General features: G+C 44.7%; 3 protein-coding genes across 3 annotated transcripts; all 3 read right to left on the reverse strand.

Moving 5' to 3' along the window:
* Positions 1-1,032: 1,032 nt before the first annotated feature.
* LOC137447387 (arylamine N-acetyltransferase, pineal gland isozyme NAT-10) lies at positions 1,033-7,186 on the reverse strand. The gene is made up of 2 exons (XM_068150860.1): positions 7,098-7,186; positions 1,033-2,787 (listed from the first exon to the last, which is right to left on the reverse strand). Exon 2 carries the CDS (start codon positions 2,780-2,782, stop codon positions 1,910-1,912), a length of 873 nt encoding a protein of 290 aa, XP_068006961.1. The 5' UTR covers positions 2,783-2,787; positions 7,098-7,186; the 3' UTR covers positions 1,033-1,909.
* Positions 7,187-9,129: 1,943 nt separating this feature from the next.
* LOC137447386 (arylamine N-acetyltransferase, liver isozyme-like) lies at positions 9,130-12,767 on the reverse strand. Its single transcript, XM_068150859.1, has 2 exons — positions 12,643-12,767; positions 9,130-10,023 (listed from the first exon to the last, which is right to left on the reverse strand). The coding sequence occupies exon 2, from the start codon at positions 10,016-10,018 to the stop codon at positions 9,131-9,133; it is 888 nt and encodes a 295-aa protein (XP_068006960.1). The 5' UTR covers positions 10,019-10,023; positions 12,643-12,767; the 3' UTR covers position 9,130.
* A 2,262-nt stretch (positions 12,768-15,029) lies between these two features.
* Positions 15,030-22,972, reverse strand: LOC137447389 (arylamine N-acetyltransferase, pineal gland isozyme NAT-3). Its single transcript, XM_068150862.1, has 3 exons — positions 22,904-22,972; positions 18,923-19,106; positions 15,030-17,054 (listed from the first exon to the last, which is right to left on the reverse strand). The coding sequence occupies exon 3, from the start codon at positions 17,045-17,047 to the stop codon at positions 16,175-16,177; it is 873 nt and encodes a 290-aa protein (XP_068006963.1). The 5' UTR covers positions 17,048-17,054; positions 18,923-19,106; positions 22,904-22,972; the 3' UTR covers positions 15,030-16,174.
* Positions 22,973-25,079: the final 2,107 nt, after the last annotated feature.

Consider the following 25,079-nt stretch of genomic DNA (forward strand, 5'->3'; position numbering starts at 1 on the left):
AAGCAGCAGTGCTTGTGTCTCTCAAGATACATGGAAGTAAAATAACCAGTTTGTTAATGGCTGTCCTCAAGAGCCAGCAGCACCAAACAGCTGTAGTTCCTTACGTAGAGAAATATGGTTTGGTGAGCAGGGTGAATGCAGATGGGAATTGCTGTCAGTTAGAATGGAGGTGGTGAGCCTTCTGAAGCTCATAATGTTCCTTGGGGTCTTAGGGAATACCTCAGTTTGATCAATCATTTAGAAAGGGGTTAAAAACTCTTAATGGGTCCTTAGTACAAGAGAATAATGTGAACAGAAATTAGAGAACAAAGTCCTTGGTTCTGTTACTTCTGGAAAAACTCCGTTCCCACTGCAGTAAGACCTTGCAGTGTCCCCTGTCACTTAAAACTCTTGGCTGCTGATCCCAGCAGAGAAGGCAACCTGTGGGCCTCCTTTTCAGTGACCAACTTCTTCCTCAGTGTACAAGCTCTATTTCCAAGAACCTGTAGGAACCTACCATCTCCAGCATGCCATCGAATTTATTTGATGTTGGCCTGTCTGGTTCAAAAGGCTCATAGTGGGGAGGGTCAGCCAACAGATGAACAGCATCACTGGAGTAACCTCATTTGCATTGCAAATGGTGTGTGCAGTTGTGCAGTTGGGTGGGTGAGGCTGTCTTTGCAGCAATCCTTGATGTTTTTATTTTCCTTTATTTATTTGCAGGTGTACACTTAATGGCATTGGTGAGATTTATGATCAGATGATGTCTTTGAGCAAAAAGATACACTATCAGTGGGAGGACTTGACATTGGACTAATGCTCAGGATTGTCATAGGCTGGGGAAAAAGGGTGAGGTTCAGTGTTGCTACATTTTTGATGCATTTGAAAATGTTTCCCCTTTCTCAGTGGTTTCCTTGTTTGGGCTTATTTGTGGGGGAAAAGTGGGAAATGTGGTTGTGAGATAATTCTAAAGAGGAGGATTTAGCTCAAGGACTAAACTCCCTGCTCCCCCAGCACAAAAGTGAGGGGGGAAAGGTAACACAAAACTCAGGGTTGAGATTAAAGAGGTAAGAGTTTAATATAACACAAGATCCCATAATCACAATGCATAATTAACTAATAATCTAATTAATAATACAATGCATGATTACCTTAGCTCAGCCTGTTTGCAGAAGTGGTGCAGTGGGGGGAAAACAGCATAAAAAAGAAAACCAAAACCTGTGCTACCTGGGTGTAGCTTGTGGGCACATCCATCGAGCCCATCAGCCCCAGCAATACTGCAGTAGACAGAATTTGCATCACCAGAAAGTACCTGCATACCAAAAATGGTGCAGTTTACTGCAGCCATGACAAAAGGGATGCGTTGGTCTGATGACCATTTTCATTTTGTACTATGTTTCTTCTAAGGATGACAGTGAAAGCATTATACTTCTTAATGCTCCTTTCAAATATGACATTGTTTTACTTATGTTAAAGGTAGAGAAATGAGAAGTGCTGCAAGTGGTTAGATCTTGTGAAGAAGTAAAGTTTTAAGTGTATATTTCATTGTCTAAATGCTCACAGATGCTTTTTCTCCCTATAGTAACCATAGAAAATGTGCTGCTAGCCTACCACAATTAATATTCCATACTCTTTATTTATGTGCTGTAGGCACTCCAGAATTCCCCAGACATATTTATTGCCCAGGTTTATAACTAGATTCAAATCAGATCCTACATTTGTGCCAAAAATTGAACTGCAGTCATTTCACATCTATCTACCTGACAGAAGGCTCTTAAATTCCTGATTTTTCAGAGAGTGAGATTCACTTTCACTGTCTATTAATGTGTTTTTCCTTCAGTTGCCTGCAAGAGAGTCCCACAATCTTACAGCAGCAATTGTGCAGACAGTGGAAGTTACTGTGCATAGGACTGTAGGTTTCTCTGGTCATCTAGATTGTGTAAAATCCTTTGATGTTAACTGGGACAAGTTTTCTGTCTAGGGTTATGTTGAATTTCTCTTTGAGTGCTTTTTCCACCTCTTCATCTTCCAGATTTACGAATTCCACCAGATCTGTATTTTCCTTGTAGTTGTATGTGGTCTCAGTGAGTGTCCACCCAATCAGGGCCCGAAAGCCATCAATGGTCTGAAGGGTGCAGATGGACTTCTTCGTAAAGAGGGAGTCTGGAGAGGTCTGAAGGTACGTGCACTGGAAGCGGAAGTCTTCCACTGTCCGTGGCTCAAGACTGAACATGTAAACTTTCCGACAGTCTTTTTTCTCCAGAAGATCAGAATTGGAGAACTGCTGGTTGGGGATGTGCTGCTTCCGTCTCACTTTCTCCAGGTACCAGGTGCCATTTTTTTCTGTGAAACGGAAGATGCCGGGAGCCTGGGGCTGGTCTTTCCCTGACACGAGCTCCATCGGTTGCCACATCTGATAGGATACGCCGAAGCCTCCGTCAACAATATAGGGTTTGCCATCAATAACCACCTTGAGAAGCAGATGGGTCATGATGGTGGCGTAGGCGTTTTGGTGTGGGTTGAACACATAAGCTCCCAGAAAGGTGACATCGTAGCCCAGGCAGCGCAGCACCCAGGCCAGCAGCTGGTTCTTTTCCATGCACCAGCCACCCCGCTTCTTCCGCACAATCTTGTTATAAACCTGCTCCAACTCCAAAGTGATTTTCTCCCCACAGTGGATGCTGAGGTTTTCGAAGGGAACAGCACGGATGTGGTGCTGGAATATATCAGTTAAGGTTTCCAAATCTTGTTTTTCAATGGAACCTTTATAGCCAGTCCTTGCAAAGTACTCCTCAAGGTTCATGTCACCTGTAAAAGAAGGAACTGCATATTGGTTTTGTTTCTTTACATCAATGATTTATGATGCTGTGAAAAACTTCCCAGCAAAGTTGCTTTAGTCTGCTGCACCTCATCAGAGCAGTCTTTAAGGGTAACAAGTATTCACATCAAATGGTTCCCTGAGCCAAGAAGAGCAGTGCCCATGAGGGTTTGTTTTGCTTAGAGTCATCCCTGTGGCAAAGATCTGATGCAATTTCAGCGTGATATGTGGTGGCTATGAAATGAGGATTTGCTCTGTTTGCATTGCAGCAGTGGGGTTAATAAGAATGTAAGATCATGTTAGGGAGTGTTCAGTGAGGTTCATGAAACCCAGCCTAAATCCACCTTTCAGTGAAAGGGGTGTCAGTAGGGGAAGCAGTGTCATCTGTCAGTTGGAGAGAAGATAATTTGAGCCAGGGTTCACATGCTCCTTTCATGAGCCTGCCACTGATCTCTGTAACAGTAAGTGACTCACTCACCAGGTACACATCGTGCTCTCATCACCTACAAAATGTGGTGCACATTGTGTAAAGTGTCAGGTTTCATTCAGATAATTGCAACTGAAAAAATCCTCTGACCTTTGCAAGGGTCTCTTGTCTGCTTTCAGTGTTGCACAAACTCATTTTGATGGTGGAATAATGAATCTAAATTGAGCCAGGCAACCTGAAAGTTGAAGAGCGCATCTCTGTTCCTTGCTGTGCTCTGTGTCTTGCAGGGTGCCTTGAAAATGGGCCTGGGATGCTTTACATCTCCCTAGTACTGGCCTCTCTCAAAACTCACTGGATTCCTTCCAGAAGAGTTGTAACCAAGAGTTACTGAAGCATCACACAGTGCATCTCTGGTCTGTCCTGCCTCCAGCAGTGTCCACCTCCTGCCTTGCCTTGGTAAGACTCCTCTAGGACGAGAGGAAATGGTGTGAACTGCATCAGGGGAGGGTCAGATTAGGTATCATGAAAAATATTTTTACTGAAAGAGTGGTAAGGCATTGGAACAGGCTGCACAGGGAAGTGGAGGAGTCCCATCCCTGAAGGTGTTAAATAAAACCATGTAGACATGGCACTACAGGGTTTGGTTTAGTGGGCATGGTGATACTGAGTTGATGGTTAGACAAAGCCAATCAGATCCTGGGCTGCATCAGGAGAAGTGTGGCTAGCAGGTCGAGGGAGGTGATCCTCCCCCTCTACTCAGCCCTGGTGAGACCCCACCTGGAGTACTGTGTCCAGTTCTGGAGCCCCTATTACAAGAGGGATGTGGAGGTGCTGGAACGTGTCCAGAGAAGGGCCACAAGGATGATCAGAGGGCTGGAGCACCTCTCCTGTGAGGACAGACTGAAGGAGTTGGGGCTGTTCAGTCTGCAGAAGAGAAGGCTCTGAGGTGACCTCATTGTGGCCTTCCAGTATCTGAAGGGGGCCTACAGGAAGGCTGGGGAAGGACTTCTCAGGATCTCAGGTAGTGACAGGACTAGGGGGAATGGAATGAAGCTGGAGGTGGGGAGATTCAGGCTAGATGTGAGGAGGAGGTTCTTCACCATGAGAGTGGTGAAACCCTGGAATGGGTTGTCCAGGGAGGTGGTCGAGGCCCCGTCCCTGGAGGTGTTTAAGACCAGGCTGGATGAGGCTCTGTCCAGCCTGATCTAGTGTGTGGTGTCCCTGTCCATGGCAGGGGGGTTGGAACTAGATGATCCTTGTGGTCCCTTCCAACCCTGAATGATACTATGATACTATGATACTTGATGATCTTAGAGGCCTTTTCCAAGCTTAATCATTCTGTTCTATGATTCTATGAACAAGATTGCTGAATGAGGAACTACTCAACTTATTATCTGCCTTCCAATACCATGAAAAGCCACAGATAACCATCTGTCTTTCACAACAGCCTATCACAGTCTGCAGGCCACCATTATGAGCTGGATGTAAGTATCTGATAGATAGTGTTTGTAAAACACACTGTAGATCATCTGCTTGGGTATGGATCTGGGCACAAAATGATTTGAAGGGTTGCACCTTTGCAAAGGCAGCACCAAGCATTTCAGCAGACTCGACTTACTGCAAATATTTAGGTTCTTGACACCTCACAAAGCTACTTGGATATCTTTTGTGCATACAGTAAGCTGAGGTTTAGGCATTTAATATTAGAGACTCAGGAAGACTGTTGTATTCAGATGAATTCAGCAGTGAACCATTGAGTTTTTACTGCACTCTAGAATTTCTCAAGATGATTTTCAGTGGCAGACTCACGATGTGCATATGCACAGTATAGAAGCATCTGTCCAATGTGAATGGAGAGGCCCACAGAAAAACCCTTCTGTTATCTTCTACAGAAAGGACCTTAGTTCTCAGTCATATTTAAGTGTATTGTTGGAGGATCTCTCCAATGTGTTATTTTTCCAAGTAGAACATAAGATTTCTGGCACTTTTTTTTCTGTTGATTTGCAGAATCTGAATCAACCTGATCTTACCCATGCAAATTGTGAATGCTAAATAGCTCACACCAGCATAAAGCTGGATCTCAAGGTTATATGTAGTGGTGGTGAATGGTGCCACATCCAGCTGGAGGCCAGTCACTAATGGTGTCCCCCAGGGATCAGTTCTGGGCCCCATCCTGTTCAGCATCTTTATTGATGATCTGGATGAGGGGATTGAGTCAGTCATCAGTAAATTTGCAGGTGACACCATGTTGGGAGCAGCTGTTGATCAGTTAGAGTCTTGAAGGGCTCTGCAGAGGGACCTTGACAGGCTGGACAGATGTGTAGAGTCCAACAGGATGGCATTCAAAAAGTCCAAGTGCCAGGTGCTGCACTTTGGTCACAACAACCCCATGCAGAGCTACAGGCTGGGGTCGGAGTGGCTGGAGAGCAGCCAAACGGAAAGGGACCTGGGGGTACTGGTTGACAGCTGGCTGAACATGAGCCAGCATGTGCCCAGGTGGCCAAGAAGGCTAATGGCATCCTGGCCTGCATCAATAGTGTGGCCAGCAGGAGCAGGGAATTCATTCTGTCCCTGTACTCAGCACTGCTTAGGCCACACCTTGAGTACTGTGTCCAGTTCTGGGCCCCTCAATTTAAGAAGGATATTGAGACTCTTGAATGTGTCCAGAGAAGGGCAATGAAGCTGGTGCGACATCTTGAGCAGAAGCCCTATGAGGAGAGGCTGAGGGAGCTGGGATTGTTTAGCCTGGAGAAGAGGAGGCTCAGGGGAGACCTTATTGCTCTCTACAACTACCTGAAGGGTGGTTGTAGCCAGGAAGGGTTTGGTCTCTTCTCCCAGGCACCCAGCACCAGAACAAGAGGACACAGTCTCAAGCTGCACCAGGGGAAGTTTAGGCTGGAGGTGAGAAGAAAGTTCTTCACAGAGAGAGTTGTTAGCCATTGGAATGTGCTGCCCAGGAAGGTGGTGGAGTCACCATCCCTGGAGGTGTTCAAGAGAGGACTGGACGTGGCGCTTAGTTCCCTGGTTTAGTAGTCATGGGGTGTTGGGTGACAGGTTGGACTTGATGATCTTTGAGGTCTTTTCCAACCTTATTGATTCTGTGATTCTGTGATATTATTTGTAATTTCCCTCTGCAGCTCCATAATACAATTGTTCAGCATTAGATGTTGGCTGTAGGAGATGAAAGCTACAGTTCTTCTGAATTGTGTACAGATCAGATGAAAAGCCAGGTACTGAAAGAGTAGCCCCACAAATGTGGCTGTGATTTATGCAGAGAAAATCCAGCACAGAAATAAAGAACCATTCCTAAATGTGCAAATGATGAAGGTGCTCATACAAAAATATTCCTTACCAGGACTATAGACACTATGAGCAATTCCACTGTTAACATATCATCTGTCTACCTTTATCCTAATACTTGGACTTTCTGAGGTACACAAACCACAGTTTGTAGTTTCTTTTCAGTTGCTTTTGAAGGATGGTAACTTCATTCCAATGAGTTAGAATCTATTGATTATTAGATTGGTATCCTGCATCCTTAGGACTTAAAATATTTTAAATAAAGTGGAAAAAATGGGTAAAACAATAGCTTCCAGCAAGAGGTTGTAGTTACTATTTTACATCTACCATTGTATCCAAAAAAAGCATCTCTCTGTGTCAAGTGAATCTCCCCCTGCAGAGTGAAAGAGAGAAGAATTGAAGTTGCTTTATCTCTGGTTTGCCCGCTTTTAAAGCCCATGTTTAGCAGGTCGCGTTTTAACTCTATTTCCACATTGTTAAATAGCATTTTTCATACAGAACATATTGTGTGTTACTGCCCATGACTTCTACCCTCTTAAAGGCACCATTTTTAGTATAAGAAAATACACTTACCCCTTAAGATAGCCTTATTTATTGACTGATGTATTCAGCTTCTGGGTAGGTTATTCCTGGGACAGCAGTCGGTAAAGCGAGGAGTGGATAGAAATTGTGAGGGTCGTCTTCCTCTCTAAGCTCTGCTGGCCTTCAATCTTGAATCTTAAATGCCAAGAAAGGGCAGAGTCCACCCAAAATGAATGCACATTTTTGGACTTCACTGATCCATGAGCAAATTAAACTTTGTTTCTTGTCTATTAATCCGGTTAAGGCCAAACTGAACTCGTTTTGCGTGCGAAATAATTAGAGTAGACAGTTGAAAATGGCTCCATAACTTTTTAAAATGAAATGATTGTTACCTGCAGACCAGCACTTTGCAGTGGGGAATGGGCATCTGCTTCCTTCTGGGTGCACTGAATGGGCAGGTTCAGTGCTGCAACTCCAGCAGGTGGCTGTTTTTGGAGCTGCCACACCTACAAAACCTAGTATTTATTTGCTCACTTCTCTGTCTGAGAACAAAGTAACAAAGTTCCTCTCTAAAACCTGGCCTTCTGCTTCTTTAAAGTATTGCAGGGCTATTTAATTCTCTCTTTCAAGAATGATGGACTTGATGATCTTTGAGGTCTTTTCCAACCTTAGTGATTCCATGATTCTATGTCTCCATGTCTCCTCTTCACTTGACAGAGGTGGAAAGGAGGAGGTTCCTCTTGAGAAGGCAAACAGCAATTAGACTGAATCTGGCCAAGCACGTGAGTTTTAGGCACATGAGGTGTCCTGTGAGTCTGGGGTTGACTAGCACAAGCAGCAAAGTCTTTTCCTTGGCTGAGGACCAATGCTCTTCTGTCATGCTCTTTGATGACTCATCCTGTACGGTACCTGTCATAGGCATCATGGAGTGAAAAGGCTGTTGTGTTACAAATACCATGCTGTGGAACCACGCTGGTGGCATGTCCTATCTTCTCAGTGCTTTCTTTCCTAACTGCAATAGTACTTATTTAAGGAAGCTCTTGAGAAGAATATTGTTTGTAAAGAATATGAAGAGCTTTATCTATAATATTAGGGAGGTGGTGGAGTCACCATCCCTGGAGGTGTTCAAGAGGGGACTGGATGTGGCACTTGGTGCCATGGTTTAGTCATGAGGTCTGTGGTGACAGATTGGACTTGATGATCTTTGAGATCTCTTTGAACCTTGGTGATTCTGTGATTATCGTGCCTGCTTGACATCAATGAAGGTTAGGCCCCAAAAGTTTAGACTGTAGTTTGCAAGGATTGGTCCAACTTTGATTATTTCCAGTTTTGATGGCAAAAGTCTGATTTTTAAAGACCACTGGGTCATCTCAGCTTCTATTGATTTTGTTTCCATTTCAGAGACACAGAAAACACAGACTCATTAAAATTAGACACTCAAAATTAGAGAACTTTGGGGAGCTTTTAAGTATTCCTGCATAAATAGCTAACTTTACATCAATTTCTGGTAAGGGAATAGGACTCCAGTCTTTCAGCGTAGTTAATTGTAAGCTAATCAGCACCTAATAGTGGTTTGTTTTGAGAAAGCCTTAACCTTTCCTTTCTTTTTTGTTATGAAATCTTTGAAAGCCAAATTCAGCTCAACTTTCCATTTCAGACTGTGAAATGAAATGAATCATTTGTAAAACTGTGTTGAGAAGAAGCTTGGAAATAATACCTAAAAAGGTTAGTGGCCTTTTGCATAAACTGGTAACAGAGCTGCCTCTTCCGAATCATTTTGTTCTCCTTTGCAACAAAATATATCTGAGATAAAATGTGATCTGGAGAGGTGGAACAAAATGTTAGGAAGTCAAACCCAGCAATTTCCATATGAGCAAATAAGAGGCAGTAAAGTGTCTCAGTTACTAAAGGAGAAGCTCGAGAAAAAAATATGCAATCAGTATATGCAGTTAATTAGCAATGTCCTTGAATTTACCAAGCTTTTTGTTCATCTGACTAGCTCAGTTTCAGGATCAGATTAATGTTATTAATGTTAACTTCAGAACTCCTTGCACTGCGTGTTTAAAGACCAGCCTAGCACAGTGTTAGTCTGTGTCCACTAAGTTAGGTGGTAAACCACGCACATTTATCGGTACAAGTTTGTTCTCCAGCACTATATTGAATTTTTCTTTCAGTGTCTTCTCAACCTCTTCATCTGTAAGCGTTGTGACCTGCAGCAGGTCCATGTCCTCCAGGTAGTTATACTTCAGCTCACTGAAGGTCCATCCAACTAGGGCATAAACCCCTTCAAGGGTCTGGAGAGTGCTGATGGACTTCTTCCTAAGTATGTTATCTGGAGACACTTGTAGGTATGTGTTTAGCTCCTGAAAGTCATTTATATGTCGTGGCTCAAGAGTGAATGTATATATTTTTCTGATATTCCCCAAGTCTGGAGTATCTGTGGAAGGGGCACTTTGCTCAGGATCGTAATGCTTCCTTTTCACTTTCTCAAAGTACCAGGTGCCATTGTCTTCCGTGAAGCGGAAGATGCCAGGAATCTGGGGTTGATCCTTCCCAGAAATCAACAGCAATGGCTGCCATGCCTGGTAGGTACCACCAAACCCAGCATCTACTATGTAGGAATTTCCCTTGATCACTACTTTCAGTAGGATGTGATTCATCTCAGCAGTGTATGCCTTCTCTGCTGGTTCGTAGCTATTTGCTCCAAGAATACAGACGTCATACCCTAATTCTTGCAAGGCCCAAAACAAAAGGTGGTTGCTTTCCAGGCACCAACCACCACGTTTCTTTCTCACAATCTTGTTGTAGGTAGATTCTAGGTCCAGGTGGATGGTCTCACCGCAGTGCATGCTGAGGTTTTCAAAAGGAATTGCCTGGATGTGGTGCTGGAAGACGTCTGTTAAGGTTTGCAAGTCTGCGTCCTGATGGGACTCGTTGTAAGAAATTCTTGCAAAATACTCTTCAATGTGCATTTTGCCTGTGTGAGCAGAGAAACAGCCAGTTACTGTTGTGCAGCTCTCAAGGGGGTTACTCCTGTTTCTGTAGCAGAGGTTAACCAGCCTGCAAATGTAGCCCAGGCCATTTTGTCAAGGATCTAATAGAAACCTGTGCTCCTGATAGGAGATGAATGTGGGCTAGACCTGCCTGTGTCATCTGTGTTTCTTAAAGAGATGAGGATCGGAGCACGAGACAATAGCACTTTCTCTCCTCAGGTGTTGCCTTCAAGCCAGGTAGATGTTTTTTCCTGTGGGAGGACATGGCATGTGACACAACAGGGTCTCTGGTCCCAGATGGGGGGCCCACATGACAAAAAATGTATAAACCTGGCAAAAAAACCAGGCTTGCAGAAAAGCTGCTCCACCATACAGGCATAAAGTCACAGCAATTTCTTACTGTTTCTTTTACTGTAACAGGTAAGCAATTCTTTATTTATCCCACAGGTAATTTAGCTGGAAGGTTGTACATTCATGGCTTTAGCTAACTGGGATTAACATCTCAGTGTGTCACCATTTTAGACAAGCATCCATGTGAAGTAGATTGTTGTTTTCTTAATCACTTTAGTTTCCCTGTGGAGTTCAGACACAGCTTTGACCCTGGCTGTTGGAAGTAAGGAACAGTTAATTTTTCTAACCTCAGAGTCAGAGGAATTGATAATTACAAAGAATACACTGAGGGCATATTCAGTGGCTTTTGGTTTCTTTTACCATCTTTTACAAACCAAAGGCCATAGTTTCAGCACAAATTATTGGATGTATCTTGTGTCTTCATGTCTCTGATCCCTTTGCCTTTCATTAGCAGAAAGACTCATTGGTACAAGCTGTGTGGCCAAGATGCAAAAGGTTCCCTATAATCCACTGACTCATCTGGTATCTGCAGGGATTTCTTTTGCCTCTAATTTAGATTTAAATTGGCTTTTTTCCATGCAAGGATATTTGTTTTCAGGGTGGTTTACAATTTGCTAAGTACTATATTAATCTCCAAATGGGCTGAGGATCTCTTGCTCCTTGAAATTGGTTGTACATTCCCTAGCAGAATCTTCCAAAAACCCTTTGGTGCAGATGAGATTGGAGGGATCAGTTCCAGTGACTGATCTCAGCTTTAGTCCAGCTGCTCCCCTGGGGGCACCCAGCAGTTTAACCTGATGCCCATGCAGCACTCAAGTGAGTGCTGGGAGCTTTGGAAAGTCTCTCCTCAAACACATAGGTGGAAATACCCCCATCCTGGCAGGTGAGAACATCAGGTGACCTAATCTCTAGGCTTTAACCTCAACTTTGATGCCAGCAGCACAATTCACTTGATTTAATTGTATTGCTCCTGATCTGCACTGGTATCAGAATTCAGACTGGCTGATGCAGAATCATGGGAAAATGTAATAAAATAAAGGACTATCCCAATAAGGGAATAAGAAATCAACATTTTCACTTCAAAGGGACCCAAAGAGGCTACATGAAAAAACAGTAATGAGTCTTTGATGGTTTTTTTTCCTATCCCTTTTTCAGGACAAGGGCACTCATCTCTGGCAGGATCTCCTTGGAAACACTGGTTGCAGACAGCCATTCCCTCCCCAGCTGACAGCACCTGTGTACACTGGCAAGCTCATCCTCTGCTTCTCTGCCTTGTTTTTCTTTCTCTTCCCACTCTTAACCATTTTGCACAGCCAGGCAGAAACACAGAAACATCTTTTCCCTGTGACATTGTGGAGCTGAACCTATGTAAGCAGGAGGGGCCCAAGGAAGGCCATTAGCCTTGTGGATGTCATGTGCTTGAAATTTGCTTTCAAGGAAAAAAACAATCAGTCCCTGTTCTGGGCCAGCTACAGAAGACCTAAGGCCCTCCCTATAACCCATTGTTCTGGACCCTGTAATAGGGGAGGGGAAGAGGGGATAATGGCAAATCAGGTTTGACTTGTTTTTGCCTCTTGCAGGACACTTGTCTCCTGGGTCTTGGTACCCCACTCACCCCAGCAAGAGCAGGGTATACAACCAGCTCCCCTCTTCCATGCAAGTGAGGGGGCTGCAGCAGTGAGCAATCCCCCCCCCCCCCACCAGGGGACAGTTTGCATTCCAAAACTGGATTGCCAGATATCTTAAGCCTCAATCTGGATCTCAGCCTTGTTTACTTCTGCTCCTGCAGCAGCTGAGCTTTGTTCAGCATTTGAGCAGCATGGTGGGTAGCAAGGTTCATATATTAGTTCTGCCTGTCTGCCAGCATCCCCAAGGATCACTGTGTCCTTTCATAATTAGGCTGAATATTAGGAACAGTTCTTCTCTGCTATAATTTATGAAAGGCTTCCAAGGTTGGATTCTTACTCATGCCTATACCATTTGTTGGATTTTAAGATCAGTGGCTGGGTTTCATACACTCTGGCTCAGCATAAAGGCATTAGTTCGAGTGTCCAGCATTTGATCTTTGTACTTGGACAACGTCCTTGCAGTACCACGCATGCTGTCAGCCCTGGGATTACAGTAATTTCTACTTTGCTAATATGCCTACAATGCAAAACACGTGGTCTGCAGACCCCCAGGGGTGGGCTTTAGCCAGCCACGCTGGTCCCATGGCTGCAGGATGAAGTCAAAGATCAGACACAGGCACTTACCACTCAGCCAGCAAGCTCAGGCTCTCTGCTATGCTTTGCTTCAAAGTTCCCAGGGAGTTGTACTGGGAACCGCTGCTCTTAAAGGTGCAGGCTGCCTTTTCTGCCTGGCAGCAACAGTGTTACCCTCCAGCAGAACAGGAAAAGAGAAGAGAGATGGATTCATTGGTATCTTTGAATTGAATACAGTATACAGAATTAACCAGGTTGGAAAATACCTTTGAGATCATCAAGTCCAACCTGTCACCCAATACCATCTAATCAACTAAACCAAGGCACTGAGTGCCTCATCCAATCTCTGTTTAAACACTTTCAGTGATGATGACTCCACTACCTCCCTGGGCAGCCCATTCCAATGGCAAATAACTCTCTCTGTGTAGAATTTCTTCCTAACCTCCAGCCTAAACCTCCCCTGGTGCAGCTTGAGACTGTGTCCTCTTGTTCTGGTGCTGGTTGCCTGGGAGAAGAGACCAACTCCCACCTGGCTACAACCTCCCTTCAGGTAGTTGTAGACAGCAAGAAGGTCTCCCCTGAGCCTCCTCTTCTCCAGGCTAAGCAACCCCAGCTCCCTCAGCCTCTCATGGTAGGGCTTGTGCTCCAAATCCCTCACCACTTTTGTTGCCCTTCTCTGGACATGTTCCAGCAACTCAACATCTTTCCTAAACTGAGGGGCCCAGAACTGGACACAGGACTCAAGGTGCGGCCTAAGCAGTGCTGAGTACAGGGGCAGAATGACTTGTCTGCTCCTGCTGGCCACACTATTCCTGATACAGGCCAGGATGCCATTGGCCTTCTTAGCCACCTGGGCAATATGTGTAGAAAACCCAGTCGTGTAATTTGTTGTGTTAGGTTCTATATGGAGACCCTGACAATTACCCAATCCCCAAACTGCTTACAATATTGAGAAGCTTTTATCCTCCCACATTATTGATTGAGAACTGAAGCCCTCCAGGAGTGCAAAGGAAGAGCACAGTATAGGTATCACAAGTCTCTTTTGTGTTTATAACCCTGTCCTCAAGCCCCTGGGTCACTCAGGGGCTTCAGTCTCTGGGAGAACTCAGTGGTTGCACTCATGCTGAAGTAGCAAAGCAATAGTGCAAATTCTGATACAGATTTTGCATTGTGGACACTCATGGGGCCTGGATTCCTGCAAGAAGCAAGTTTAGATAGAAGAAGTCGCTGATTTCTTTGTGGAGGATGACAACTGTGGAATTAATCACATCTCCCTGACCTAGTCTTCATGGCTGACACCAGACTCCCAGAGCAACAAGGTCAGATTTGCCAAGTCGTTGTCTAAACCCTTGTGGGTTTAAAGACAAGCCCTGTCCTTCAGCAGCAAGGATACTGCTCCTGGAGAGTGCTTCACTCCCTGAGCCTGCTGTGCCTTTAAGGATATGCCTCCAAAGTTAGTGCAAACTATTGCAATCTGAGATAATGAGCCTCTTCCCCGCCTCCCCCTCCCCTCCCCCTTTCCAACAGAGAGTTTCAGTTGATTGCTCAGCAATAATATCTTCTGTGGCTGTGCTGATCAGGGCCAGAAGCACTGAGCTGTGCCATGAAGTGGGCAGCAGCCAGAGCAGTGCATTGGCCACACACTCAAGGAGATGAGTCAGCTGAATAGAAAGCATTTTCTCCTATTAGTGTTTGCCCTTCACATGCTGAATCTCTGGGGCAAGGGACATAACAGCCTGCTGCTTCCCCTGAGAGCCTGTGAAACAGCCCAAAGCATGAGAAACACCCAGACACAGGGAACAGAGCTAGCACAGCCCTTTCTGGATGTTTCCAATGTCTGTTCCTACAAAAGATGGAGCTGCTTTGCCCTGCATAGACCTTCTTCTGTCCCTCATCTCTGCAAGACTTGTCTGGGCTTTTACATCCACCCCCACGCTATACCCCAGCTGACGCAAGGATAAACACAACGTGTTTAGCTCCTTTAGCTCTTCCTCTAACATGGAGATTGAAGAAGGATACAGCTTGCAAATGAGCCACATCCTGGGACAATTTCTTCTGCCCATTTGTGTTGCAAGCTGCTGGTCCACACTATAAAAAGTCCCTTTTTCTGCAGCAATCCACTTCAGGGTCAGTCAACATTTCATTCCCACGAGGGTGGGAAAGCCTCATGTGCTGTATGGGACCGTTGCATGCATGCAGCCAAGCACATATCGATGTGTTTGGGAAGACAGGAATTTGGTGAACTCATCATGTCTCTATGAAATAATACACTTTGAACTTGCAGAATAGCAGCAGCCAGCTTTTATGAACTATAAAGTGCCAGTTGTAGGAAACTGCACATCTTGCATAGCGAATAAAACAGAGCCAGTGAGTTCTTGTGTTTCTGAAAGCCTTAGCTGTGAAATGTTAGCAGATACAAATAATCAGGACAACTGCAGTGATGAATAACATTTTTTACTTTGGGCATACACATTGAAATTTGGGGGGGGAAACCCAGCTGAATGCTTCCACTTCATGATTCTTGAAGTGGAATTGTTATTCACTTATGTAATTGTAATGGTAAATGCATAGTTGTAATGCTTCCATGATTTGTACATAAAGGAACATCAAGCATCATCTCAAAGGGTAAAGTGATTACATCAGAGTGATTCCTCGTACTAGAATTCTTAGCCTTTAGGTATCTGATTAAGATTCATCCTTTCTCCTTATATCAATATAATTAGTATCACTGCAAACACATCCTCAGCAGAACAGATATGTTTCAGCAAAGTAATTCTGTGCCTGTGCTTGAGTTCAGCCATGATCATTAATGTTCCATAGCACTCGGAGAAGTGCAGCACTCTTCTGAGAGGCATGCTGGGTGAGAGCAAACAAAACTCATGAGAGATGCTTCCAGTTCAAGGAAATGCTGCTGTTTGCTTATGTCACTGAGAGAATGGGAGATGTGTAAAGCCTGAAACAAAACCAAATTGTCTACTAATATTTTCCATCATCAGTTTTAGGCCACAAATAGCCAGTCTGTAAGTATTCACATGGCACGACAGAGGCATAGGGGGGCCCAGCTGCCACCTGAGAGGGTGCTGGGACTGCAAGAACATGAAGGACAGACTTACACGTTGATGTAGAAAACCCTGCAGTGGATGTCTTTGTTTTTCAAGCCATTAAATTCCAAAAATAATGTGGTATTCATTTAAGAGGTGGGTATGATTTTCCCCAGGTGGCAGCACAAAGTAATAAAGAGAGAGACTTGCAGCTCCATCACTCTGCCCTGCTACTCTGGGTGTACTTGGAAAAGCTTTTAAGAGATGAAAGGAGCAGGGAATGGGTAAAGTCTGCTTCCAGCTAAGCATGAACAGAAGTAGAGCAATTTGATTGAGCTAAGAAGAAATTAGTTGTACCCAAACCAAAAAAGAGATGCAGGAGCAGTTGTGAAAATCAATTTCTTTTCCAGATTCATGCTAATACGTTCTGCCTTACGCTGGTGCAGATGGGAAGAGAAAGCTTAACCTTTAGATGCTTGTCAGAAATAGGGGGAAGGATTGCATGTAATGCCACTGGATTGAATTATAATTCAGGCTGGGAGTTAAAACAGAGACAACCTGCTTGTGTTAATGGGTACAAATTTCTTGTCTAGTGTTATATTGAACTTCTCTCTCAGTGTTTTCTCTATTTCTTCATCTGCAAGCATTCTGATTTCCACCAGATCCATGTTATCCTTAAAATTGTACTTTATCTCGGTGAGTTTCCACCCCACCAGAGCCCGGACACCATCAACAGTCTGCAGGCTGCAGATGGACTTTGTCACAAACAGGGAGTCCGGTGCTGTCTGCAGGTGGGTGTTGCTGGGTCTGAATTCCTCGATGTCTCGTGGCTGAAGGGTAAAGAGATAAACCCGACGGCAAACTTCTTTGTCCACGTTATGAGAAGTGGAGACGCTTTGGTCTGGAACCCACTGCTTCCTTTTCACCTTCTCAAGGTACCAGACCCCACTCTCCTCCACTAAGCGAAAGATCCCAGGAGTCTGCGGCTGGTCTGTCCCTGAAATCAGCTCCATTGGCTCCCACAGCTGGTAGGCCATGCCAAACCCACCATCCACAATGTAGGATTTGCCATCAAGCACCACTTTTAGCAGCAGATGATCGATTTCCTCTGCATATGCATCATATTCTGAGACATAAACTCTGGATCCCAGAAGGGTGACATTGTAGCCAAGGGTTTTCAGGACCCAAGACAAAAGGTAGTTGTTTTCCATGCACCAGCCCCCACGGTTCCTCCTCACTATCTTGTTGTAGGTTGCCTCCAGGTCCAGTTCAATGCTTTCCCCACAGTGGATGCTGAGGTTTTCAAAGGGGACTGCTCGGATGTGGTGTTGGAAAATATCTGTCAAGGTAGCCAGGTCCAGCTTATCATAGGAGCCCCGGTAAGAAATTCTGGCAAAATACTCCTTGATGTCCATGCTGCCTCTGGGAGAGAGTAGTAAAAATAATAGGTTGTGCCAGAATTGATGGAAGGATCTTCCCCATGCCTTATAATGGGGTGCTCATCAGTATGGACAGCCTGCTCAGAAGAGGAGCAGGATTTGACTAACAGCCCTATCAAAGGCAGCTGAGTGTGAGTATTAGCGCTGGGGGAAGCCAATGGGACACTGCTGATGAGCACGAATGTTATTTTTAATTGTTTCTTTTACAGCTGTGACAAGAGGCTCCAGCTGTGCTAAGTACATTTCAGTAGAGAGTTCCTGCCCAGCAAAGCTACAAATCTCCGTAGGAAGGAACAAAAACAGTCGCAGCACTGTTTCCCTGATAGAAATTATAGGAACTGAGGCTCTTCAGATCTGAACTGCTTTACTTATAGTTTGACTCAGCAAAGCAGAAGCAGAAAACAATCCCTCCCACTCTTGCAGAGTAATCCAGAGCCTCCTCTGCAACCCAATCTGAAATACATCTGCACTTTCATGGGTTTTTCCTTCAATACTTAGGTAGCCTGGCAGGAGCTGATCTCACTTGCTCCTGTTCTTTATGCTGACAGTAGCAGATGTGACCCAGAGAAGGGTTTGCTAGGGCAGAAAAGGTCATGGGAAGTTTTTCAGTGCATCTGCTGTGAGCCACTACCCCATGGCATGGCTTAGCTCCCCAGCTCTGCTAATCACAGCTGTGCACAAGCAGCAGGAGGCAACTAAAGTTTGGACCAAAACTACAAGTTTCAGTGGGTCTTACATAATTTTTTTGGTTGCATTTGCACCTTTCACTCATAGTCTCCCCAGCAGTGGGTGGCTGCCCATGGCTGAGGGACCAGCATGGCAAGAGGGCTCAGCAGGAGGCTGTGTTTCACAAGCATGGGGGGGTGGAAAGCAGCTCAAGCTCTCCCAACCCTTGGTGACAAAGAAACAAGGATGGGGTTTTGATGTAGCCAAGTACTTCTGTTATTCCTCCCCAGGCACCACTAAATTTTAGACTTCTCTGAGAACAGCGAGATGTTTTCCAGATTATTGGCCCAATGTCTCGAAGCATTCCCAATTTCCTGTATGCAATTCTTTACGCAAGCAAAAGCACAAGAACCAACTGTTCCAACAAGATGAACTGTAGAGGAATTTTGGAAAGATGCATTCAGGATATAAACAAAAACTTCCCATGTGGTGGAATACCCTGGCAGAAGCTGAGGGTGCCCCAGTTTGGCCACCCGCATTTCCTGCCCTTTAGGACAGAAGCATCCCAAAAAGCTTAAACTATTGCGTTATGGCACTGCCACATCTCTGACATCCAGCAAGCAGGCCTGAGTCATCCAGTATCAGGACAAGGGCATCAGATGACTATTTGGGGGTTTCTCTTTGTTCAGCTTTTGGCTCATTCCCAAGCTTTTCCCCTGAGCTCCAGAACTACAACTCTATTTGCTTTTGAAATTTTAGAGAGGTTTAGTTCCTGCCATGTGAACTTCAGCAGCAGCATTGAGCTGGTTCTCCCTTTCTCCCTTCTTTTCACTTTGCCACAGCAGGCAAAACACAGTAGCCTCTACTTGCAGAGAATGTGTTGGTGTGGGGTTTTTCTGTCTGTCTGTCCCTCTCTTGTGGGTGTTTATCAAGCCCTTTCCACTGTGGCATCTAAAACAAGGCAGGTGGCAGATGGCACTGTGGTATCTAAAACTAGGAATGGCTGATGTGCTCGAGGCTGGTAACTGAGTAAATAACCCAGCATGTCTGTGGCACCAAGCAGCTCGACATTCCCTGCTCTGCCCTTACACCACTTCCTGCTGTGTTTTATCTTCAGTCAGATTTAACTTCCCGGTTAGGGAGAGCTCAGCTACCAAGACTCGGGGTTTAAAGGAACAGACTTACCTGAAAGATCAGCTCAACCACCAGTGTATCTGCAGGGCTTGGGGGCTGCTTTGAGGCTAAAGCAAGTGGTGTGGCTTCTGTCCTTCACCTACAGCAGGCAGGGTTTGAGGACTGCTCTCCAGCTCTTCTTCAGGGAGTCTTTTCCCTCAACTTGCTTTCACTTGCCTCTGTCCGATTGCGAAGGCTAGGGAAGAAAAAAAAAATAGAAAAGATCCCCAGAAGGGTGGAGCATGAGAGCTGGAGTGAGCCAGCAAACCAACAGCACCAGCTCTACACAGGCGAGATCGGGCCGTTACATTTTCACTCTTTTATTGCTTTCTGCAGGGGCTGTAAAAAAAAAAAACCAGCTGTCCTTTTGTTGCAGTAGCTAGCTAAATGCACATGGATAATATATCTAGCTTTAACCCAGGTATTAGGTTACTATTTGTTTAGGAATGTGGGGAAGAAACCTTGTATGCATTCAGTCTGAGAAGTTTACCGTGTTTCTGAAAAGCATTAAGATTTTGGCACAGGACATTGCACCAGCACCCCACTTGCCCCAGCTGGCACACAGGAGGATTTCAGCACTGCCTCTGCCTAATTTGCTCTCTCTGATTTACATGCATTTTTAAACTATGGTATATTTCATAGAATGTAAGAAAGAACTGGAGCAGCAGTGTGTCGTCTTTGGTCTTTGCCCACGAGTAGCACCTGAGGATGTGGTGGTAGTGAAGATGGCTATGGAGCTCCATCCGTGTGGCATGTTTCATGTTGCTTTTGTATCTACAAATTTGGCTTGCTTTTTGCCAAGTCTTGTTCATTCTCTCATCTGTACAGCTGGGTTCTTCCCTGCTAGTTCCAGTCCTTCACATTTAGTATCAACGGCGAGTTCCACTCAAACACTGATTTATGGGAATAATTAGCAGAGTTAATAAATAAGACCAAACGGAGATGGCTGTGGTAACCCATTACACAGCTCCACTCCCTTATCAAAATTTGTCTCTTTATCATCCCATCAGTGGTTGGTGTTTGACCCACAAGCAAGAGCCAATGCCCAGGCTGAGAGGCAGTGCCTGCCCTCATTGGGCTTCTCTGGGTAAACACAGTTCGGTACAAAGAGAAAGTTTATTTTCCGGGAGGGATCTTGCTGTACATGGAAAAATAGCTTCTCTTCCCACAGGCTGAGCCCCTCCTTTTGACAAAGAGCACCAAAAGCTGAGCAGGCAGGCTTGCAGGCCTGGTGGGAACAGTACCAAAAACCATCCCATGGACCCATCACTGTGTGATGTATGAGCAGACCTGATTGTGCTCCTTGCCCAGAGCCATTTGGGACCAGAGGTGGTAACAGAGGTGGAAACTTGCTAAATGTGTGAAGTGGTCAGAGATCTGTTCCTCCTAACTTTGGGGCCTTGTTAAGTCACAAATGTTTTCTAACCAAGTAGGATCAAACTCCATCTCTCTTGGTACTTTGACACTCAGCTTTCCCCAGCTCCTCTTCCTATAATGCAGCTCTGATATTGAGCATTTTCTTCCCATGTCTTTCAAATTCTCATCCTAACTCACTGTCCTGTGCTGTCATTCCTGCATCACTCACATTTTTCTTCCTGTCTTGCACACTTTGCCCCTCAAGCTATTAAAGCCACAAACTCTCATTCCCCCCAGGTGTGCCCAAGGCCATGAGAGGGCAAAGCACACTCAGCAAGAGCTGAAGAAAAAGCTGATCTTCACCCAGGAGCCTGTTTGCATTTCAGCCCTGTGCCAGATTACTGGGGTTCATTTCAGGCTTGGTGGGGCAATAAACTACAATCATGGCTGCTGGGTAATACAACCATGGCATTCCTACACCCATCCCCAAAAGCAGTAAAGGGCACAGTCCAGCTTGGCCCTGGAGTGTGAGCACAGGTTGAAGGTGCAAACAGGAATTTCGCTGGAAAGGATATTGTTGTCCACCTGGGCACTGTGACACAGTTACCCAACCTTTGCAGGATCTGAACATAGCTGAGCTTTTTCCAGAAGACTGCACTCACTTTTATTTACTTATAGATTTAAACTGCTGACCTCATTTAATTTGTTTCTGAAATCCTCCTCTCATCCTAGTTCTCCTGAGAGGCTGCATCAAACAACCCTCCCTTCCTGCTTTAACAGAGCATTGTTTGCTGCAGCACTTGCCTGGGGATGTAAATGCATAGGGTGCCCTATTTGGGCTAGTAGTTGAGTGCCTGCTCACTGTTAAACAACTCCCCTCTCTAATGCCCTCTGTCATGGACTATATAACAAAGCAAGGTATATCATTATAGTATATTAATTATGTTATATTACATTGCATTACATGAGATTACATTATAGTATATTGTCTGGATGCTTAATGTACAAGCTGTGTGATATTCTACTTAATTACCTGGGTTTGGTGGGAAGGAGAGAAGAAAGCCTTTTAAAGTACTAAAACAATCAGGGTGTTTTAAATGGAATTCATATAAAATCAGAATTTCATACATAAGGTCATATTCTCTCATCCTCCTGAGCTCTGAGTCACTGGAAAAGCAAAGCTGTACACTGTGAGCTGAGTGGCTGACTCTAGCCTTTTATTTCCAAAGGGAATTTAATAGATGTAGGCTGCCCTATTACAAGGCTGGTAAATAATATTCACGGCCTATAAACACATTAATAATAGCAGAACCCCCTAGCACTTTATATTCATTGCCTTCCTTGGGTAATTATAGATCTCACATAGCTGTGGGTACATATCTTTCCAGATTTCTATCCACTGCATCCACTACGTGCAGTTTTGGTGGTGTTCACCCCACTAACAACGATGGCAGCAACTTTTGCCCATGGGAATACAGAAGGAGTATCTGTGCTTCTGTGCTGGACATTTCTTGCCTTTTTTTTTTTCTCAAGTGAGGAAGAGACAAAAATCTTAGTTTTGGTCTTTGCACTATCTGAGGCATCTTTCTGAGTGTAAATATATATATGTGTATATATATATATATATATAACTTCTGCTTCTCTTTATCAACTGCCAATATGAGGTTTTTCACATAAACCAATTCCAAAGCTGTTATTGCAGACCAAGGAGACCACGTTGGTCTGTAGGGCCTTCCAGTCCTGAGGGTTTCAGGATAAATCTCATACATGTAAGTGGCTGTAATTCAGTTAAATTCCATTACAAGGGGAATAATCAGCTTTTCTACATGAATGGCTTTATCTCATAGAGGGTTTGAAGAAGAAAAAGAAAAAAAGAGGGGGGAAAAATATACCCCAAAACCACCAAACCTAACATTTTAAGTTAATGCTTTGATGAAAAACATGCCCATACATCTGGCTGTTATTTTCCCATGAGTTGTGACAGCTGCAGTGGGACACATTGGAGGGAGAGCCTCGTTGAAGCATGCACATAGCACCATGAGGATACCCTATAGCTGCTTCTGCCACCCAACATGAGGCTCCAGGATGCATATTAGGAAGGAGAAGTTGTATTCCGTTTCACAAGCAACAATCACACCCTCAATGGGCTGTTACTGTCTCCATCTCATGGGCCTGGAGATACCAGCAGCTGTCAAGCTATGAAAATGTTGAGGAGAAAGTGCTGCAGATTAGCAAGAAGAGTCATGCTGGAGGCTCTGAAGGGGCCATTGGTCTGTGAGGGCTAGCAAGCAGCTGGGGAGGTCTGAGCCATGGTGAAAGTAGCTTCGCTGGTATCTGGAGATGAGTAGTGGAGAGCACTGAACAGAGGACAAGGAGAACAAGATGGTGTGTGTGCACAAACACTCTTTGTCCTGGTAGCTGGAGAAGGGACTGAAGGAGAAACCAGCAGCCTGGCTACCTGGGAACTTTCTGTATCTGATTGCCCACCTTGCCCACAGCTGCCGCAGCCAGTAAACTATCAAACATTTTGGGTAACTCAGGCTTTCACAGCAGCTCTTTGGAGATCTTTGTGTTGTCCCCACTAGCTCCTTCATGAGAGAAATGCTGTCCTACCTGGGCTCACATACTATTGCTTACCTTGTACATCCACAATCCCACAGCCATAGACTCTGGGTTTTACCTCTGAAGGGTCTGGTTAAAAACAAGTTGATCGGCAGTTGGCACCAGTCTCCTCCAGGGTCTGGGGTGCAGCTTCTGACCCTAGAAGCAAAATAAACCAAATCTCACTCTGCCTCACTCAGACACATTTTCCTCAGGCAGCACTGGGAGATCAATTTGAATGGCAGTTTGCACTCCTTTCTACCGTGTCTGGTTTTCCTCATCATCATCTCTCACAAGCACTGCCCAAGATGGTCCTTACCAGACCAGGAGAGTAACATGTAAATGACTTCAAACAAGAAACCATGATCTGGGGGCAGAGACAATGGTTCCCTCCTTGGCCCAGAGTATCTCCAGCTGCAGCAGCCTTGGGGCTGCCACTGGTCAAGGCACCCTCCTGGCAAGCAGGAGATGGCTACATGATTCATCTTCATCATGAATGTCAGAACCTGGAGATTCAAACCACTGCATTATCATGCAGCACCTGCAATGCTTGGCAGAAGGGGTCTGTTTCATTGCAGACCATGGGGCTTCAGCTCCCTCCCAAAATCATCAGGGAGGACAGCCTCCTGGGGGGCTCATCTATCCAACATGTTTTTGCCACTGAGCTTTGCAAGAAATGCACCATAAACCCCTGCACCCTCTGCATGTCACTGTTGCCCACACTACCTCAAAAATATTCCAGTGCTTCCCAAACCAGCATGGAATACGCACTCAGAGCACCTAGGATGTTAATCTTTCCCCCTTCATTTCAATGTCCTAGCTAGAAACTGGCTATATTCCATTTTACTGGCTTTTTGTGCAGACAAATGCTCCCATGATTAACCAGTTAATAATTGCCCTCATGTTGCGCTGTCATTGCCGAAGGGAAGTACGACAGCGCAATATGTAATGGGGCATCAGCGCTACTTGCTGGACCCTGAGACACTTTCATTTCACGCTTTCTAATGAGAGCTGTTCATCAACCTGTCAAAAGCCTACTTTGGATGTTTTCCAAATGGGAAAATTTGGAAATTCAGAAAAATTCAGGGCTGAAGTGCTGTTACAGAGGAGCAGCCAGGCACAGTGAGCATCCACGGCACAGCCCAAACACACAGCATAGATCACAGAATTGTTTCAGTTGGAGAGGCCTTTAAGATCAAGTCCAGTAGTTATCTAACTCCACCAAGTGTGGTGCTAAGCCACGTCCATCAGCACCCTACACCTCCAGGAATGGCCTATGTGCAAAGAGTTGCTCAAGACCAGTTTGTAGCTCTTCAATTTCACCACATTTTCACCCTTATTAGTAGCTGTTTGGTAATTGCAGAGCAACGCGTTTTCCTGGTGTGGGAACAAAAAGGCTTCATTAGAAAATAAAGATGTTATGCTGATCTAGTCCAGAAGTCAACATAGGACTTCCTGGTAAAATTAATTAGCTGATCATCTGCAAAGAATTTTGTGCAGTTGCTAAACCACTACACAAAATAGCCTGTGTCCTGGGCACATGGCATTCCACCCATTTAGCTATGACCTGCCTACACAAAGCGGATTTGCAAGTCAATGCTATCATTATCAGGCACATAAAAGACTTGATATTCAAATCTGTTCATCATATGCAACCCAAAAAAAAAAAAGAAAGAAAAAAGAGAGAGAATGTTTTGCAAGATATTGGAAGAGGAAAATATTCCCAGATGATCAACAGGTGCACTGACTAAAGGTGGGTTACATGCATGTATTAATACAAGGGGGCAACTGAGAGTTCGCTCAGCCCTCTGAGATTCTTACGGTGAGCTGACATGTGGGAGGGCAGGAAGGTGCTGAAAATACTGCAGTACTTCTGTGGCTGGGATATGAAGCAAAACAAAAAGAAGACCTGAAAGGGAAATTATTCCTCCATTTTCCTAAATGGAAAATATCTTGGCTTTATAACTCATGTGGTCTCCATATAGTGATCTAATTTATATTACAGGTCAATTTATGTGTTCTCTTATATAAACATATATACATATGTGTGTGTGTCTGTACACATAGAAATATGTGACATATATACATAGACACATATATACTTTGGCTTTGAAAAAAGACATATTTGTGCATGTGCCTAACTGCAGCAGCAGTCACTGTTCATGAGCAGTGAGACCACCAAGCCCCATCCTCAACAGGGTTAAATTGTCCC

This window comes from Melanerpes formicivorus, unplaced genomic scaffold, assembly GCF_026170545.1.
Source record: "Melanerpes formicivorus ecotype bairdi unplaced genomic scaffold, bMelFor1.0.p_v2 SCAF_20, whole genome shotgun sequence".
In the NCBI taxonomy this organism is placed as follows: Eukaryota; Metazoa; Chordata; class Aves; order Piciformes; family Picidae; genus Melanerpes; species Melanerpes formicivorus.

Bases quoted from the DNA above. Each gene is read 5' to 3' on its own strand.
- LOC137447389 (XM_068150862.1), bottom strand. From the start codon at position 17,047: ATGGACATCAAGGAGTATTTTGCCAGAATTTCTTACCGGGGCTCCTAT.
- LOC137447387 (XM_068150860.1), bottom strand. From the start codon at position 2,782: ATGAACCTTGAGGAGTACTTTGCAAGGACTGGCTATAAAGGTTCCATT.
- LOC137447386 (XM_068150859.1), bottom strand. From the start codon at position 10,018: ATGCACATTGAAGAGTATTTTGCAAGAATTTCTTACAACGAGTCCCAT.